This window comes from Falco cherrug, chromosome 9 (genome assembly GCF_023634085.1).
Source record: "Falco cherrug isolate bFalChe1 chromosome 9, bFalChe1.pri, whole genome shotgun sequence".
Classification (NCBI taxonomy): domain Eukaryota; kingdom Metazoa; phylum Chordata; class Aves; order Falconiformes; family Falconidae; genus Falco; species Falco cherrug.
This window is the reverse complement of record NC_073705.1, coordinates 25,950,258-25,969,182: the sequence shown is the minus strand read 5'-3', so window position 1 is coordinate 25,969,182 and position 18,925 is coordinate 25,950,258. Positions and strand designations below refer to the sequence as shown.

General features: G+C 41.5%; 1 protein-coding gene across 1 annotated transcript in view; it reads left to right on the top strand.

Annotated features, from left to right (window-relative positions):
- Positions 1–18,925, top strand: part of SORCS3 (sortilin related VPS10 domain containing receptor 3) — a 304,363-nt gene that overhangs the window by 252,542 nt on the left and 32,896 nt on the right. Inside the window, exons 15-16 of the mRNA XM_055720617.1 lie at positions 14,540–14,657; positions 16,220–16,353. Of these exons, the coding sequence (XP_055576592.1) occupies positions 14,540–14,657; positions 16,220–16,353 (252 nt within the window). The remainder of the gene's footprint in view (positions 1–14,539; positions 14,658–16,219; positions 16,354–18,925) is intronic.

The following is an 18,925-nucleotide window of genomic DNA, read 5'->3' as shown; positions in this document are numbered from 1 at the left end:
AAGTTGTCTGTGTTCGGCTACTTCCAAAAAATAATATTCTGAGGGGAACGTGTATTAAATAGGCATTATACTCTAACTATTATTAACATATTGCATTATTAAAATATCATCATAATACTACCTTATTAAAAACAGTATATCAGTAGAATGACTATTATTCCCAATTTTCATTTTGTGGCACATCCTGTGAGGGGCTTTCTGGCCGGTTGGAAGCAGCAACGGTTTTAGCACAGAATTTCATACCACTTCACGGCTGTTATGTGAACAGTGGTAGTGTCTGTCTGTAATGCGCGAGCATCCCTAGGCTTTTTAGAATTTCTGTGCTTTGTGCTGTGTCCTAAGACAGTCCTATAGAACTTACCAGCATGGTAAAATCTGTAGATTTGCATGTAGGGTCAATGTATGATTGTGAATAACTTGGTGCACTTTGAATTGGGAGCTGCTTTTAGTGAGGAATTGGGCAAAATGTCTTGCACAGGTCTGTTTCAACCTAAATTATTCTATGATTTTGTTATTTCATATGGCTATAAGGGTGCAAGAATTAATGACTTGCTTTCAGGCATAGCTGAGTGGGGTCTGCTAAGAATCTAGTTTTGTGATGCACAGGGAAGTACCATGAGACTGTGTGACATGGTCTAACTTGGAGCTACTTCTTAACCAAGGTGAATCCACTCTCCCTTCCTCCATCCCTGGCTGATCATCCACTTCTGCTGTTCCTTTTGCTGTTGTTTTGATACTTGTCTCATCTGACAAGATGGTCAGCTCAGCTCGCTTAGTGTCACAGCACTTCAAGAGGAGTGTACCAAAGCACATTGCAGCATTTGGTGCAGGTTCGAGAAAAGCATCTGCAGAAAACAAAGAGTCCTTTAAGAAAATAACTGAAATGCCTAAGGGCAATGGGTTAGGCACATTCTTAGGTGACCCAATGAGTGCCTAGAAAGCACTAGTCTTTTTGAAATCTACAGTTTTCTAATTTCTGTCCTGTAGCCCTCACTGGCGACTAGTAAATCTTTTACTGATTTCATAATCTAATGGGTCATATCTAACATTTCTGTGTTGACAAACCATAGGCACAGCATGTTACTGGCCTGAGGTCCACCAGTGGAAAGGAATCGGATTGTATCCCCCTTTTAGTTGATTGTGATACATCCAAACAGAAGCAGTATTTGCTTGAGAGGGCTGCTAGTCTGTACCATGCAAATCAGAGACAAGATGTTTTTGTGAGTCCAGAGAAGGTCTTTATGTTGTTCCAGTTCTGACTCATAATTATTACCCCTGCTGCTTCATCTCCTGCTTTAAGCATCTCTCCAAAACCACATTGAGAGAAATAACCTTTTTGCTTCATAGCCATGCAGAGCTTTGCTATCATTTCAGTAGACTCATTATATGTGTGTGTGCAGACACTCATTTATGGATAAGGATCACTAAGTTTGTCTGTGCTGATAAATATATTTATGTAGACACACCCACATATGTGTATATAAATATATATGTGTTTCTATGTCTGTGTACTTAATGATCCATATATATCTGTGTATGCATCATTGAGCATTAACATTTTCAGTGAGAGGATTTAATACAAGCTGGTCTGCCAACTTTGCTGTGATTGCTGCCCTTGGCTATGTGTATATTAGAAAATGTTTCTGGTAGTAAATGAGTAGGTTATGAGCCCTGGCCTTTCTAACACCTTCTCATTTACATGGCCATACAGTTTTACCAGAGATGAAGTGGGAGCATTTTTTTCCCAGGAGACCCATAAAATTACTGGCAATACATCACTGGGTGGCAGAGGAGTGGGGCAGAATGAATAAATAATGAAAAATGTTGGAGAAGGCGAGATGGATGCCAGGAGAAGTTTGAGGTGAGAAAGAGAGCATTAAGAGCGCAGGCCATATTGAGTCAGACCAGAGGTCTCTCTAGCTCAGTTCCATACTCCAATAGTGGCAAGCAGAGGATGCTAAAAATATATGTTAAAAAAAATAATAATCCCTTGTATATTTCCTCATTTACAGAGATTTGTCAATAAGGGACTTTCTTGGCCAAACACAGCATTCTTTGTATTTCTAAGACATTAATGATTTTTCTATTTTTTTGAAGTTTTTTCCCCTACATCCCTTTCAAAATTTAGCAGTCAAATTATCATGGGGCCAGGAATTCCATGAGTTAACTCTTAATCTGGAGAACTGACTGACTTGTGGAAGACATCAGCAAAGTATGTAGGTATGAAGGCAACATGGACAGGTTCTGATTAGCACTCAGCAAAGATACAGCAGAATGAGTACGAGTGGGGCAACAGCTCCCAAGTCCAAGCTCCCACTGAGTTCAAAATTACATGGGAACCAAGAGTCATTTTCCTGTCACTTTCTGATAAGGTTATTATCATCTTTCCTCTTTAAGCAAGACGACATTCTCTGCCTCCTGCTCAAGTCTTGCTGTCACATTTAAGAGCTAATACAGGAAAGAAAATTACAAGCTGACACAATGTCCTTGAAAGATTCTGCCCCTTTGTTTAGGGGTAGGGAACTGTGGGTCTGCCACCTCTGAGTGGTTGTGCTGAGAAAAGTAAGGCAAAACCAGACAGCTGATAGAAAATAGTGCCTGTGCTGGGATGTGGCCAGAGGAGCTGCCCTTCTGTCTACCAGGCCAGCCTTTGCCCTCCATAGCTGGCACCCCTGATAGCAATCTCAGCAAATGAGAGAAGAGTGGATCGCAGAAACACCAAGAGACTGTTTTTCCTAGAAGGAATTGAAGTTCTTGTCCAACATGCATGTTTTTCTTAAGAAAAGACACAGACACAGTGTTCCTCAGTTCCTGTGGCCCAGCAGAGGCCTTCAAACTCTTCTGCCCGTCAATCTGGTCTCTTTTCACTTCACTCTACTTGAGGAAAAAGAGAAGCAGCTGCCTGAAAAAAAGACAGATTTTCTTCTGAAACTTCTGCTGCTGCTGCTAAGCTCAACAGAGTATTTGGTGAAGAGGGAATCTAGAGGAAAGATTTTGCCAGAGGTCTGTAGAAAGCTAAATCTGACTTGCAGCTTTCAGTGCAGAAAACAACAGAAGGGGTCATGTACAGGGGGCTGTTGTAAGTGAAGGGTTCTGAACTCCATCCTTCTTTATGCTCATTTCTTTTGGGAACCAGGGCTGACCAGCCAGCCTGTGCATACTCTCAGGTCTACCAAAAATGTGGATTTTTTGAAAGGCTGGAGGGCGGATTTCAAAACCTGGTTTATCCAAGTTGCATAGGTGCCATGAGATACCTTAGAAAGGACTGGTAGGTTTTAATTGTCCCCATTGTGGTTTTATCTTGCATTTAAGTTTTTCTTTCTTTTTCCCTTTATTGCAATATCTGTTTTTGGTGCGACTGGCTCTGTTATTGGCAATGGATTTTACTGCAAGGCTCTGATATGTCCTTTGCACTGTCCCCCCTCATGAGGCTGTGCAAACTGCAGCGTGTAAATCTGCATAAGAACTCTTCAGAATGGGATCCGTGAAATAAAAATGAATCTGTGAAAATGACTGCACACAGAAAGAAAAGTATAATTTAGAACTTGATCTGAGAACAAAAATTGCAAATATAATTATTAAGTTAGGAAACCAAAATGATTGAAAGGATATTGGCATTTGCTAGTGAGCTGCATTCCTGTATCATCTAATCTGATTTCAAAACCTTTTGGAAGTAATGAATAGCTGGGACTTTGCAAGAAAATCATCAATCTGCTAATACCATCAAGTGACTTTACAATGGGCAAGAAAATGTGTGTTATAGGAATTCCCATTTTATCCCAACAGATGATCGGTTTATACCCTGGAGTAAGACAGCTGATTACCCATATCATTACCTTTGTTTGCAAGACTTAAAAACATTATTAACGATCACAGATAAATCAGTGTCACTTTCTCCTTCCATCTCCCTGCTTGCTAGAGGAGTACTCTATTTGTTAGCCTTTGGATTGCTGCATAAATTCACCTAAACAGTCCACACAGGCACAATATTGATTGTGCTGCTGATACTTGCAGTAGAGGCAGAGGTCTTTCTGTGGCACCTGAATAGACAAATCAGGTGATGAGAACATCTGCGTAATCTTTCTCAGACAGCATCATGTGACCTATTGGGCCTTAGGAAGAGGATGTCTGTGACCCAAGATAAGTTCCCAGCAGTTCAGCCACTCATAAGATTCCTGGCAGAAGCCATAACACATGGGTAAGGCATTCAGCTCTGTGACAAGTAATGGCTATCTTTGGCTTTCTGGGCAAACATTATTCTCATTGGAGTCAAGTGCTGTTTATGGACAGTAGATCAAATATTATGCTAAAGAAATCAATATTGTTTGTTGTATTCTGCAAGTAGGGAAACTGAGGCAGAACAAGGGACATGGCTGTTGTCAGTCACTAAGCAGGCTGTCATAGGGAGAGCTTGGCATTAAATCAGGTCTCCTGAGTCCCAGATGAACCCCACTGGGCAGACTTTTCCCATTCCTTATGGGAGGGAGATGCTGAGTCATGTCTGTAATGCTCAGACAAGGTGGATGGAGATGTAAGTATGTGTAGAGAGGAGGACTAGGAAAAGGTGTGCTGACTGGAAGCTTTTATTCACTGAAGTGAATAAGAAGCCCCCAGAATGAGCAGCAAGCTGTTACATGATTTATTTTCCCTAAGTCAAAGGACAAGGTTTGCCTGATTACAATACAATTCTCATCTAGAGGCTAATGTGCTTTGTTTCTTGTGCTTTTAAGTAGGCACAGATGGATTACAGGTCCTGTGCAGCTCCTGCTAGCAGCCAGGCTGGGCTGTACAAAGCACTCAGACCTGTCACGGGGTGCACAGTCTTTCAGCTTTCTGTTAGAGGAAGCTGTGAAATATTCTGATGCCTCAATCCTTGTGGGACTGAGAAACCATATGGCCTTGGCATCTTTTCAGCTCAGCCTGGCCCTGATCCTGCGTGGGGCAGAGGGTGGTACATCACACCAGCTTTTCTGAGATCTGGGAAGGCTCAGTGCTGGGCTGGCTGTAGAGTTCACTCTGAATAGATTTTTTCATCATTGGCAAGCAGCTGTCCAGAGGAGCCATAGTATAGTTTGAGGCATCTCGCAGTTCAGGTAGTGCTGCAAACCTTTACTCCTAAGGAGAGCTTCTCCTCATATGATCATTGTGCATGGTTTCCTTGTTTCATGATCCCTTTGACTCAAACCTGTGAAAACTCCCCCACTGTAACTGGTCAGTCATTTTGTCACACCGTTGCCTAGTCAGTTACAGATCTCATCCCTCTTCTGAGCCTTTTTTCTGACACCCTGTGCCAGGCAGAGCTTGTCACCCTGCAGCACCACAAGCTGTCCCTGTCATGTGTTTGGAGCTTACATGTTCTGAGCAGTGGCTTCCACATTTGTGTTGGACATCTCTGGTTGGAAATCTGCTGATTCATAGGATGAAAAATTGAAATGACTGAACACGCTGTTATCCAGCTTCTGATAAAGGGGCACCACCTGCCTCTGTTGGGACCACAGATCTGTTAGCGGAGGAAACACTCAGACTGCTGATACCTGCCAGTATCTTTCCTAGAAGACAGAGGCAGCATCTTCATGTTTCAAAGCTGTCAGAAAGTGGTTGTCTGTCATGAGTGCTTCGAAGAAGAGAGAGAACACTTCTGAAAAACAGCATTAAAAATTAACATGCTTTCCCACCCCTCTTCCCAGGTGTCTCACACACTCTTTCATGTGGCTGGGATTTCTTTTGAAGCAATTGTCATGTAAAGTGGTTTGGATACATTGGCAATAAATTTTTTAGAGAGCAGATTTCAAAAACTTTGGTTTATCATTCAGTAAGTTCTTATCGCTTTTTACTGGAAAAAAAAATAAATCTCTGTCTTCCCCATTGCCTTGTGCAGTATTTGTGCAGCTAATGGAGAAACTGAGCCCAAACTATAGGGCTGCTTCATAATTACACGTTCTGCAGATTTCTTACTAATTGTGCTTGGCATTACTTGCTAACTAAAGATCATTCTGTACCATGTCATTTGCAGTGGTTTTCCTCTTCTGCTGGCACTGTAAAGGAAGTGCCCACTGAGCTGATGAATAATCCCAGAACTGTTTTTCAAAGCCGAGGGAAAAGGATCTGCCATGATTATACTGCAGGATTTTTATTGCAATATTTTGTTTTTTCTTTGTATTCACAGAAACTCTTCCCCTGCCCCATCTCCTCTGTCCCTTCTGACCTGGAATCTGGCAGTGGCACAGCTTTGTGTGGTCAATTCAGTATGGATTGCTAGTCAATGAATCTAACACTTAAAATTTCTTTTCTGTGGAAAATCTCCATGTCATGACATTGTTTCACTTGGAAGTGCAAATAAACCACTTCCTTCAGACTTCATCTGCATGAGAAATTCTGTGAAATTCTCGTTTGACCCTTCTCTTTGAGAAACAGAATACAGACCAAGATTTTCTTGAACAAGTTTGACATCATGCAAGCTTCTGTCTGCTGTTGGTATATTCTTGGTAGTTTCACTGCTGTTATTTTTTCTCCCTCTGAACACTAGCAGTAGAGCAAAGCCTTATATCTGAGATGATCTGTGGGAATTACACTAATTTGCACCAGCTGAAAATCTAGATCCAAATGGATGATACATTTTATTCCAAATAAAATATATCTCTTCTTTCTAGAAAAAGTTGCCATTTTTCTTACTCTTTTTCTGTCTGCAGAAGGAAGTACAGCAGTCCTGAATCATCATCCAGTTGCCCTCGGGCTACTGTTCCTGGTTTACAGGTCAGCCAAAAGCAACTGAGTTAAAAGCTCCAAAATGGCTCTTAAAGTCCATATTTATTGTTTAGGAAAAAAAATTATACAGTGTTTTTTGTTGGCAATTGCCTGCCTTTCCAGTGTCATCTTTCATCTTTTATGTTTCCTTTGTTTCCAATCTCTTGCTCCCTGCATCATCTTGCCAGCCATGAGACAGTATAACTCTCCTTCTTCCACTCTCACTAATTACTGATCTGTGTCTCTTTCAATTAGGCTCTACTTCCTTGTCTCAGTTGCTTTCCATCCAATTTCCATGTAACTAGTGACCTCCTTTAATGCTAATTCCATCTAAACCCTAATAAAAAAACAGTCAGGAGGTTACACAGCCCATTTGTTTTTCTTTGTAGTCATGATTTATGTTTAATTCATGGAGAAATAGCTCATCCCTCACTCCCCATTCATAAAACCTAACCCCACCAGCACAGTTTGCAACTGTTCCATTGCTGCTTGCGTGGTTTTGGCCCTAACAGCTTGGACTGCACATAGGAGCTAGACTAGCTTTACTGCTACTTTCTTACACAGAGGTGGCTTCAGATCCAGATTTCATAACAGGCCCTCTTTTTTTGCCTGAAATTGTCAGCTTTTTCTTTTATTATCTCAAAAGCTATAAATGTCAACAAGCGATGGAGGAAGGACTGTACCAAGTCCTTCTGTAAGTGTGTGCACTGAGCCAGGATCTCTAGCATAGGGTCACCATTTCCCCTGGTAATGCAGGGCCAAGGTAGCCTGGCTAGTGAGGAGAAAAAGCCAAACCAAACCAAGGCAATTATGGAAGTGAAAGAACCGTGTACAGGGACACAGTCAATTCTCAGCTAGAGCTAACAAGTTTGGGTGAATCTTCACTCTTTCTGCTAGGCCATCCCCCCACCTCTGGTCTGTGTCACCCAGCACCCTGGATCAGAGGAAATGGCAGCAACCAGTTTGCATTGCCTCCATATATCCATGCCATGCTGATGCTGAACTAATCAGTTCTCCTGGAACATGGAGCACCGGGGTATAAAGTACAATAACCAACAGCAAACCCCAATTCAGATCAGACTAGACTTCTTAGCTCCATCTCATTGCTGGTTGTGTAAGTGCCAGAACAGGTCTTGCAGAAGACCTTTGTTCGCCAAGCTTGCCAAGAGCCACAGGAATGGAAACACAGAGCTTAGATGTATGCAGGCTTTACGTGGCAACCACTCAGGTCCATATCTCTGCAGCATGCCCAAAATTAGATGGCTTCAGAATTCATGGGAGCAGACCAGCCAAATCTGAATAGGTCTCTTCCTTGGCTTTTGCGCTGATGGGGCCACATGATGCTGCATGGACCTACGCTGGGTGACTATGAGTTGTCCCATCCGATACCTATCCAAGCTGTAGGGAGGAACTCTCCAGTCTGTGCTGTGTCAGGACACTGAGGGTGGTATTGACCAAGCTTTACTCATGAAACTACATTGGTGATATTTGCTACAAAGAGAGGTTCACCTTGGGTACCTGTTTAGCTATTAAAATTGCAGCAGTGGCCACATGTGCTTCTTTTTGCTGGGCAACAAAGACAATTAACACCTTCAGTTGTGGTGGATTAAACACTCAGTGGTCCTGTAGCTGTGATTACCCAGATCTGGGGCTCTTTCTGGTTTTGGTGGGGGAACTTCATTCCCTCCAGGGGACTAAGAAAAAAACCCAACCCACACTTGTTGTCTGCCAGGAGGTGGTTCTTTGAGCTTGTGCTTCATAGCACTTCATTGGTTTGCCCATTAAATTACTTCTGGCACTAATTGTTAGTGGCACAGATATAAATAAAGAGGATTTTAACTGAAATGAGATGGCAATCTTGCTTGACTTTTTCCTTCCCTAAATTTCTACAACAAAAGTGTAGATTCAGGTCAGCTGAAGCATTTACTGATTTGGGTGATTTTACTACTGGGGCTTTTTGCTTGCTAAGACACTTCCTCTGCAAGCATTTTTCTTTTACAATAAAAGGGGAAAAAATGTAAGGTTGGTTTCAGGCTTTCCTAAAGAGTCTATTTAAGATGACACTGCAATTAGCTTTTCTTTCAGTATTATCAATTGAAGTATATATTTGGCTCTCTGTATGTAGTTTTCTGTTGATCCATCCATCCATCTATCTGCTCATGCAGTTCATCTCAAAAGGTGCTGTTTATTAATATATTATATTTTTTTAAAATTTTTTTTTAGATATTAAAAATGCTTTAAATTTTAATAATCTATTCTGTAGGGTCTGATCTTGCTAAAATCTGACTTCAGAGACCCCCAGGGTACCTTGTGAGAAGCAAAATTAGATACCTTTTCATGTCTCACACCTTGTTGATGTCCAGTGAAGGAAAAACGCTTCAGAAAAGAGGGTATATTTGACATTTAGTGTAGTGAAGATGACCTTATCAGCTGCTTCCTTCCTTTGTGTCGTCAATCATCTGTATCACTGACAGGCACAGCTGAGGACAGGAGGCATTACTGGAGACTTTGACTGTTATCTCCCATTACAAGCAAAGGAGCTAGGCTGACTAGTGAAGATAGAAGTCCTCCATCTATATTCAGCCCAGCCCAGACAAGTACAGACAGCTTCAGTGCATGCTTGCTCCATATAATGCCCTGCCAATTTACTTAAGAAATGATAGAATGGGACTAGATTTAGGTATGAGAACACATTTCCATTTCCATGCTTGGGCAGCTCATCTGAAACTGCCGGCAGGGATAGATCCAGATGGATACAGCTTATGCCTTTCCTGCAAGCAATGCAGGAGCTATTACTTGAAAAGGTCTCATACCCTCAGCAGGGACAGGGATTGAATCTACGGACCAGAGGTGGAAGAGTTGTTAGCTTGTGACCCTCAATTAATTCTGTTGACCTGTCAGGAATGAGCAGTATTGGATCACATAAAAAACATAACTATCAACAATGCAAGGAATGGTAAGGCAAAAGCAATGCAATGTGACAAGAGAACACTGTATAAATTTAAAAAGCCTTTTAAACAGTTTCTGTACAAGGTTATCCAGTCAGTATATATCACATCTGTAAGTTATTGTGTATTTAAAAAAATTAATGAAAGATATAATTACAGCAACGTTACCAATGACCTTTTCTAAAATGACTCTGTCATGAATCTGTAAGCATTTCAGAATTGTTTTCCAGGTTTCTAATAATTTTTTCTGCAAATTAATGGCATCCAGACCTCGCAGTAGAAGCCTTGCCTTGTTTCTCCAAAGAAAGGGATTAGGAAACATTTTCCGGTTTCCTAGCAATGGTTTTACTGTGAGTTATGCATAGAACCAGTTGAGAAAATGCTGTCTTATTAGCTAAGATTTTATGTGGAGTTTTAACTGCTTACTCTAAGGAACAGAACAAAATCTATCCGATCTAAAGCCTGTAAATTACCATTCCATGACTTAGGTTGGAGAACCTTTGTTAAATTGAGCTTAGTCAGAAAACTGACTCTGTCTAAATGCCATCTGGGCTCTTGTATTTATTGCTTCTCAAGGACTTCCAGATCAGACTGCTTAGATGGAAAAAATCAAAACACACTTTTTATGTTGACTTTCCAGAGTTGGACCTTGAAAACCCAGCTTCCTTCTTTTGTCTTCTATCCTTACAACAAGCAATTAAAAGTTGTCAGTTAGACCACTGTAGAAAAAGTTATTAAGGCAGAATTCATAGTACTTTATGTCCCCGTGTCACCTGTATCATCTTGATAGGTTAGCTGTATTTAGTTAAAAAAAATCATCCTCTCTAATTTAGTGAGCAAAGTAAATGAGGAACAAAGGCACGTGGGCGTCAGATAAGATAAATGAGATGATATCTTCAAAACAGTATGAGGACTCACCAGTTGAGTAGGGAAAACTAAACTCCCACTAATCTCTTTTTTCCATCTCTTTTCTTAGGACTTATTTTGTCCAGCCACACTGGGTACAGAAATCCAGATGTATGTGCTGGAGCTCTTAATGCTAAGCACTTACTGATACCCGAACACTATCAGACTTAAGGTGTTGCAGCTCTGCTGTCTGCCCAACCATTTTTGTTGGGCCTGAGCACCCCAAAACAGATATGGTTGAGAGAGGTCATGTGCATGCACCTTAGTCACTATGGAAGAATATCCAGTGATGCAGTTCACAAAACTGGTGAAAGCAGGGTTCAGCTGCAGTACCTGATTTTGCTCTGTCAGCGTTTGCTCTCTGTGATGGTTTGTTCAGCCCATTTTTAATTCCACAAAAGATGAGGGTTTTCATCACTTCCCAAGGAAAGCTGTTTGAGAGTCCAGTGGAGCCACGCAGATAACGTAGCACTCTTTTCCATTCCTTATGTTTGCTTACTCTCATAGAAGATTCAAACGCACAACAGAATCATCTTGGAAAATAGCATAACCTTCATCATGTTGGCTGGTCAATCAGGAAGTGTTGTAGGTGTCCAGGTTGCATTTATTACTGGTGAGCAGTGCTCACAGGATGCGGTTGCTTGCTAGCTTCTCTGCATATGAGCAGCTCTTATTTCTGAAGGCTGCACTGCAATGGTTGATCAGGATTAAGAAGCTTGTTATTAGCAAGGGGGGAGAAAAGTTACTACTTTAGGAATCAGGTGACCCAGAACCATCTCTGCAGCACAAAGGAAAACATCCCTCTCTGTTCACACTCCTCTAATTACATTTAGTGTGGTATTGTTTCCATCTAAATTATAGCAATTATATACAAAGACCTTCTTTGAAATCATTTAATTAAAGAGTAGCTAATGCTCTGTGCTTTTGGAATGCTAATATATTGCCTTCCACTTAGGAAACTTTGGTTTTTCCATTAATTATCATTATCACGGAAGAATTTAAATGCCAGAGGGTTGGGTTTTTTTGCATTTTTCAGTAGATTTAAAAAGCAAGAAGTTCTGGTGAATTTTGTAAAGCACAAAGGAGCCTTTTGCTCTCTTGCTGAACAGTTAGCTAAAGGTCAATTTGAGGAACAACATTTTCCTTGAGATGGATTGGCTGCTGAAGTGTTGGATTTCTCCAGACCCGTTATCTTCTGGGTTCAGACAACTGTTTGTATTTGATTATGTTCTCCCCACCTCTTGCTATGTTTTCTGTGTAATAAACACCAAGATCAGATCCTGAACTGCTATGAATTTACTGAAGTAAAGGAATTCTGCCTGCTGAGTTGCTGCTTTGCAGGAATGACATTTCAGTCATGCATCATATCCAGGACAAACAAGATTCATGGGAGAGCTGCCCGGCTGTGCAACAATACTGTGACCAGACACGGACTCTGTAGGAGTATGCGCTGAAAGCAGTTGTGGCATAAGAGCTGGTGGGATTTACCCAGTGCCAAGGAAAAGTGGGGAGATTCATACTTGAGTACAGTTTCAGAGACCTTCTGCATCTCCCCTCTGTGCGATTTCTCCCCCCTTCTTCCTCCTTCTTCCCATATTGCTATGGTTTCCATAGGTTGATCTTGGTCCAGGATGTGCCTTCTGTGTTGAGGAACAGGAATTTCAGTTTCTTCTGTTGTTATGCCTGAATGTGGTGGTGTTTCCTATCACTTATACCCCACAATTATGACTATGTTATGAAATGTTCTGAAGAGCCAGCAACAATCTACCTAATCAATCCATTCCACCACACAAGTCCTTGCTCACCTACTCATTTGTAATCTGTGTATGCATTTGTCACAGGTTCTTCTTATATCCTCTCCCCTTCTTGTCAGATTCTTGGAGCTTGCCTCTGTGAGGCAGAACTTGGATATAGAAAGGTGGTCACAGCAAAACCACAACTCCGGGCTCTCAGATCTCCCCCACCCTCCTTTCTGTCCCTGATACCCATGAGCTGAGACCAGTCTAAATGGGAAAACTTGGTTGATTCCTGGATGGTCTCTGTTTCACAAAAACAGCACAATGCAGAGGAATTTTGGCACAGCTACAATCTATAGAAGTAGTTTGGGCAGTAAGGGGAGAGCAAAGCCAACAAGGTTGTGTGATTACAGTGTAAATTAAGAAGAACTACAGTAAAGAATAGCAGCTCACTGAGGACACAGCAGGATCTGGATTGCAGTCGGTGCCTGGAAACTCAATACAAGTTTTCTTTTATGTTTATTTTCCACTTCATAGGGAAATTTGTAAATCTGTCTCTGCCTCTTTGTTTTTTAGCCTGGAATAATCAAAACAGCAAAAATGTTAATCTCATAAGTGGCTTGGGTAAAAATGCAGGCTAGTGAAAGATCTGGTATAATGAAGAAAACCATTCTTTCTCTGCCCTCTAAATCTTGCAATAAGGGTGATACAATGACATTTCATGAGTGTCAGAAAGGATTTGCGTTTCAGTACATACAGAATTTTTAAAGTCTGGAACTTGTATTTTAGATGAGGTTTTAGGTTCTTCTATGTATTTCAGATAGCCAAGAAGTTGGCATGTTATAATGACAAATCAGCTTGATAGTTGTTGGGACTTTTTGTTGTTTATGTGTACTGAGATGTTCCTCCTGCCAATGAGAAGATGTAGTTTTGTTCATGGTTTTTAAAGTCTGGTCACCTATCCTAATCTCCTCCTGTTACACACCTCTTCAGAAATCCAGCTGCAGTTGATTGAAAAGCTGCTCCTTACTGAGAAAATCATAGCTGGCTAAGGGAATAGGAAGAAGTTACTTGATCGAAAACTGAGCACCCTGCAGCACTCATGCAATTTTTCTGGATGGATGGAGTCTTTTGTCTGGGTACCTGGTGTTATTTATCAATTAAACTAGGGTTTTGCTATGATTTTGCTTTCTTTGGTGAGGGTGTGAGCTTCCAGCATGTGGAGTCCCTTAGTACAGCCCTCAACAACCAGCTCTGCTGCTGATGTTCTGGTCCAAGCTTGTGCAGAAGCCTCTGGTGCTATTTAATCTTACGTGAACTCTTTCAAACATCCCATTTGGAACAGATCTGTGCCTCAGTTATAACTTACAATCTGGGTCCTTCCACTGTTTTTTGAGTGCTGACTCTTTAGCTCCAGCTGCTCCAGTATACTGCCTTACTCAATACGAGCCTTGTGTTGCCCCGGAGTTGTGTGGGAAAATGTGTCATTGTCATCCTGAAAATCAAATTATTACTTACTCCTTAGCTGGATGAACCATGGAGTGTGATCAGTGACTGATGATGATGAGTGGCCTACTAAAAAGAGTTAAGAAAAAACTTTACTAATAGCCTTACAGTGGTGATTGTTTATAATTCCATGTCTACTAGCTGCAGTCAGCATTCACCAGGTGGAAGGGATGCTGACGTCTTTGCAGGTTACTTGCCTACAGTCCATTTTCCAAATGTGTTATTTCAGGTGTTTGTTGTACAATTCATTAAGTAGTAAGTTTGTGCAACACAAAAGTTCAGCGGTAAAGAAACAGTCAGCTAAGAAAGGGTTGATTTTGAGACAACCAAATCCATCTGTTCATCAGAATAGCTCCCTCGATATTAGACACATTACTTTCTAGTCTGGTTGTTTATTGTTCTGGAGTGATACCTAGCTGTCTGTGTTAGACTCAGAGCCCATTGTGCTAAGTACTGGAGGCACAGAAGACATTCCAATACAGAGTCAGGAAAAGGCTAAACAATCCTAGAATATTATGGGACAGGAAAATGTTATTCATGACTGAATTACATTTTCTGGCATCAAGCTCGAAGGCTGTGTATTGGTTTCTGCAGCTGACATTCAAGAGAAATTATTTGCTCAATGGAAGCATACATATCTCTGGCTGACTCTGCTTCTTTCTTTTTTTCTTTTTTTTTTTTTTTTCCTCCCATGCTCAGAGTTTTTGGGCACTTCAGTCTCCGTTCTGAATGGCAGCTGGTCAAGGTGGACTACAAGTCTGTCTTCAGCCGAAGGTGTAACAAAGATGACTACCAAACCTGGCATCTGCATAATCAGGTATTTCCACTGTGTAAGGAGGGATGATGGGCGTTCCTTTTCCCATACTCTATGTTGCCAGTTAGGAATGGACTTGTTCTTTTCAGCAAAGCATATGGAGTTTTTGCATCCATCAAGTCACAGTTCTAACCTGTTGATGTTTTACTTCCCCTGAAACATATGCATGAATAAGCATGGAGCCAGCCTTTTCTAGGCAAGTTATGGAGATTGTTAACTTCTCTTTGTATGAAAATATTCCACTGCACCAGCTGGATCTTTTTGCCCTCAGTGCTCAGGGCAATGTAAAACCTCACCTTGTGATTGAATTGTAGGAGACATTGAACTCTTTGTAGCTCTGTCAGTGACTCATGAAAAAAAATTTTCTTTCACTTTGCCTCTATTCCCCCCCCCCCCCAAAAAAAAACCCCCATAAAAACCCAAACAAACATTTATTCATCCTGCAGGTCCTGCAGATGCCTGTAAAACTCTGGGGAGCCCTAGAATGAAAAACACCAGAGAAGACCGAATTATTTCATTGTATTCGAAGATATGCTTTGCTTTTCATACACTCTGGCTTATTTTCATACTGGATATAATTACATCCTGAAGCCACTAGAACTGAAAGAGCTCAATACCCTCTGAATATTACTTTTGGGTAACTGGCCACCAGTATGATGTCCCACTCCCTGCAGGGCAACATAACTAGAGCCAGAACTATTGGCACTATGATATTCCTGAATGAAATCCATGAATTAGAAATGAGGATTAATTTGGAAAGGATGTGTTGGATAACTGAAGTCATAGAATTGAATAAATGAAAATAATTTAAATGAAAGAAAAGGAAAGATGTGTGTAACCAGGCAGCCATCTTGGGAATCACTGTTAATGGCAAAGATAAATATTTAAATTAGGTGTTGCCTTTTTTCTTACTTCTATGCAGACAAATTATTTCTGCATCAGACAAAATTCTGTTTATAGCAACTCAACTAAATGTCAAATGTTACTTTTAGATTAGCTACTCCCAGTAGTACTCTTGGAAACCTTTGTGTTCAAAAAGCCCAGTATAACACACTGTGAAAATTATTTGAGCTCTATAACAAAGCCAGGTCTATCAAGGAAAGGGGAGGGGAGCCAGAAGACCTCTGTTCCACACCTAGATTTTGTCCCTGCCCTGGGTTTCAGGCTTGAGCATTTCTTCCTGTAGCAGATTTCATCTGACATATTTCCAGGTAAACCCTGGAAAACCCATTCACATTGTCTTTTTGAGATAGTTTGTACGACTAGACACGTTGGTGGGTGCCTTCTGAAATATGGCATAAGTGGGTGCAGTGGCTTGGGTACCCAGGCATTTTGGCCACATTTTCATTAGCATCCCAACCCAGTGCTGCACTCATGGGTCCTCCCAAGGTGGCTTTTGAGTTTGCAAAGCCACAGAGGCTAGACCCTTAGCTCCCAGCTCTTCCAGCAGGAATTGCTAGCTTTCATTGCCTTTTATGTCTCTTGACAAAATGCTCCATTTAGGGCCCAACTGCCATTACAACTCTCTGTTTTTACTTTCTCCTCTTGTTCCTTGGCTGCTGAAGGGGGAGCCTTGTGTCATGGGAGAGAGGAAGATCTATAAAAAACGCAAGCCTGGAGCCCAGTGTTCCCTAGGTCAGGACTATTCCCAAACTGTGGTGTCTGAACCATGTGTCTGTGGTCAAGAAGACTTTGAGTGGTGAGTATGTGGCTCTGGGGACTTTTGCAGGGCCTGTTCTTGTAGCATTGGCAGTGGCTGAGCTACTGCCTTGACAGAAAACCTTGCAGAGAAATTATGTCTCCTGCCAGCATGGTGGCTGTGATCGTATCATATAGCATAGATATGATCCCCATACCTATTGTGTGAGGGAGGTGTCCCCTTCACCTGCAGGAGATGAGAACTTCAAGGCTGAAATTCAAAAGCAGAAAACTGCAAGTACTGATTAACATTTTTTGTCCATCATTCTAGAAGAGTGACAGCCAGGACTCCTGTCTGGTCCAAAGCATGTCCCTCACAGGAGAAACAGAGAATTTGTCTGCCCTCACTTCCAAGGTCATTGATACCTGGGGAGCAACCTAGCAAAACATGCACATTTTTATCATTATTCCTTTGAATTCCTGGGGACCATTTGTTGATTTTTAAGCATGTTTTATTGAGAAATTTCTGAAAGGGCTTCTGTGACTTGATTGTACAGCTCACCCTTGTCAGATGTAGCTACTTGTTTTGCATAAATATTGGTGTTCCTAACTTAATAGGGCAATAATTTCCAAACTGCTTTAAGGTCACTTTGAAAGCAGCTTAAAAATAAAACAGGGAAAAAATCAACCACTGCTTGGTATTGCTTGTCAATGGGGATAGAATATGGGAGAATGCATAACAGTCAGAATTTCTGCACAAGGAATTCCTACAGAGAACCTGAGTGATAGACAATATTTCAAAGATTTAAGACTGTCAATAGCTGTGATGTTTGAGGTTAAATGATGAGAATGTCATTTAAATGGAGTTCAAAATACCCTGAAAGCATATCAGTTGAGAAAGCATTTTCATTTTTATAGCAGGTTATCAGGATCAGTGTCTGATTTGGTATTGGTGTGATTCATGAAAACTTCACTTACCTTCGAATCCTTCCTGAAGAGATGTGAGGCATGAGATCTGCAACTTATTTGGGCTTAGGCCAGCTGAGACTCACAGTTCTTTTTAGAACATGAACACGCTGAAATGCAGCAAAAATGAATAAAAAGCATAGACCAAAGTGTTTTCTTGAATATTGGAATAGTTTGGCTCTAAGAAAGGTTCAGGGATATAGAACAGAGATTTTAATCTTATCTGGATGGGTGTTTAATTTTATTCCTAATGCCAAAATTACATCTGAGGCTCCTTAGCTTGACTCAGGAGATCTTTTCCCTTTGTTGTCATCAGGGGAACTTGCAGGATGAACAAACTATCTTGCCCTGCAGTATCTGCCCTTGGCATTGACATATGCTTCTGAGCTGAACCAAGCACCAATCTCCAGAGATGATGCTTATGAATTTGCCTTTTTTTTTTTTGTTTTTTTTTAGCTTTGTGCCTCACCAGCTTTCTATTTCACACTGAAGCTTGTCTTTTCTAAGCTCTAAGTGGAAATCTGTGGTAGCTAAATTGGCCTTAAGTGCTGTTCTGCCTTGAAAAGGGTCTGCATCAGAATGCACTTTTTCAATCCATTGATGTGTTCCTTGCATGTGTTCAGTATCATTTTTGCTTAGATTTCCCACTAATGTGAGAGAATATTGCTGTTAACCTTGTCAGTCCTGCAGGGGAAATGCAGTTAGAGGATGGCAAGCTGGCTTTTGTTTCAAGCTCCGTGCTGCCAAAAGAATTGTTAACTGTTTTCCAAATGCAAAATTATTTTAGTTGGTGATGGAAAATCAGAAGAAGCAGATTCAGTTTAAGGGTGAGTTTTGATGCTAGTCTGCAGGGCTGACTGGAAGAAGAGGCAGGGCAATCAGTTTGAAGAAAATACTTATGGTGCTGGAAATGGGGCACCGGGCTTATCTTAAAAGTGATTTTCGGAGTGGAAGGGTGGACTCATCTGCTCTGGCTTGTGACTTCTAAAGGATGAGTTATTTAGTCAGTGGCAAGATACAGGTTATTCTGTGATTCACCTGACTTCTTTTGGATGTCAGTATGAGAAGGGGAGGTGCTGAGGAGTGCCTTTTCCCTCCACTGACTAGAAGGTGGCTCTAGTCAGGGAGCTCGTGGAGATACATCCCCACTGTAGGTATCTATGGTTGGAAGGACAGCTCCTATTTTTAAACTTGATGCTTTTGAAAAGGAAAGTTGTCCACTCAGCCTTTTCTGGCTGGGTTCACGATTACCAGTTGTTCTTGGAATCGACTGGCCTGTCTCTTGTGTGTGAACTGAACGGGTCCTGTGGAGTGTCAGGGAAGGGAGAAGGGTACTGTGCAAGTACACCCACCAGTAGGTCCCAACAGACAGGCCCTCTGCTTCCCCCATAAGTAGGTTTGCAGGCTGGTTCTGGTCCCAGAGCAGACCATGCTACTAGGTGTGACAATGCCTGCCTTCGAGAGCTGTGCAGATAGGACAAATGACTGCGGGAGCCCTACAGCACAAGCTGTGATGGCTGTACTCCCTCCCATTTGATCACAGCGCCCTTGCCCCTGTCTGCCTCCTGTTGCAGTGCTATCTGTTTCCTGCTGTTAGATATAAGGCTGATCTAAATGTCAGGGGCATAAATCATGGCCCAGGGCCCCAGTTCAACAAATCCTCATGA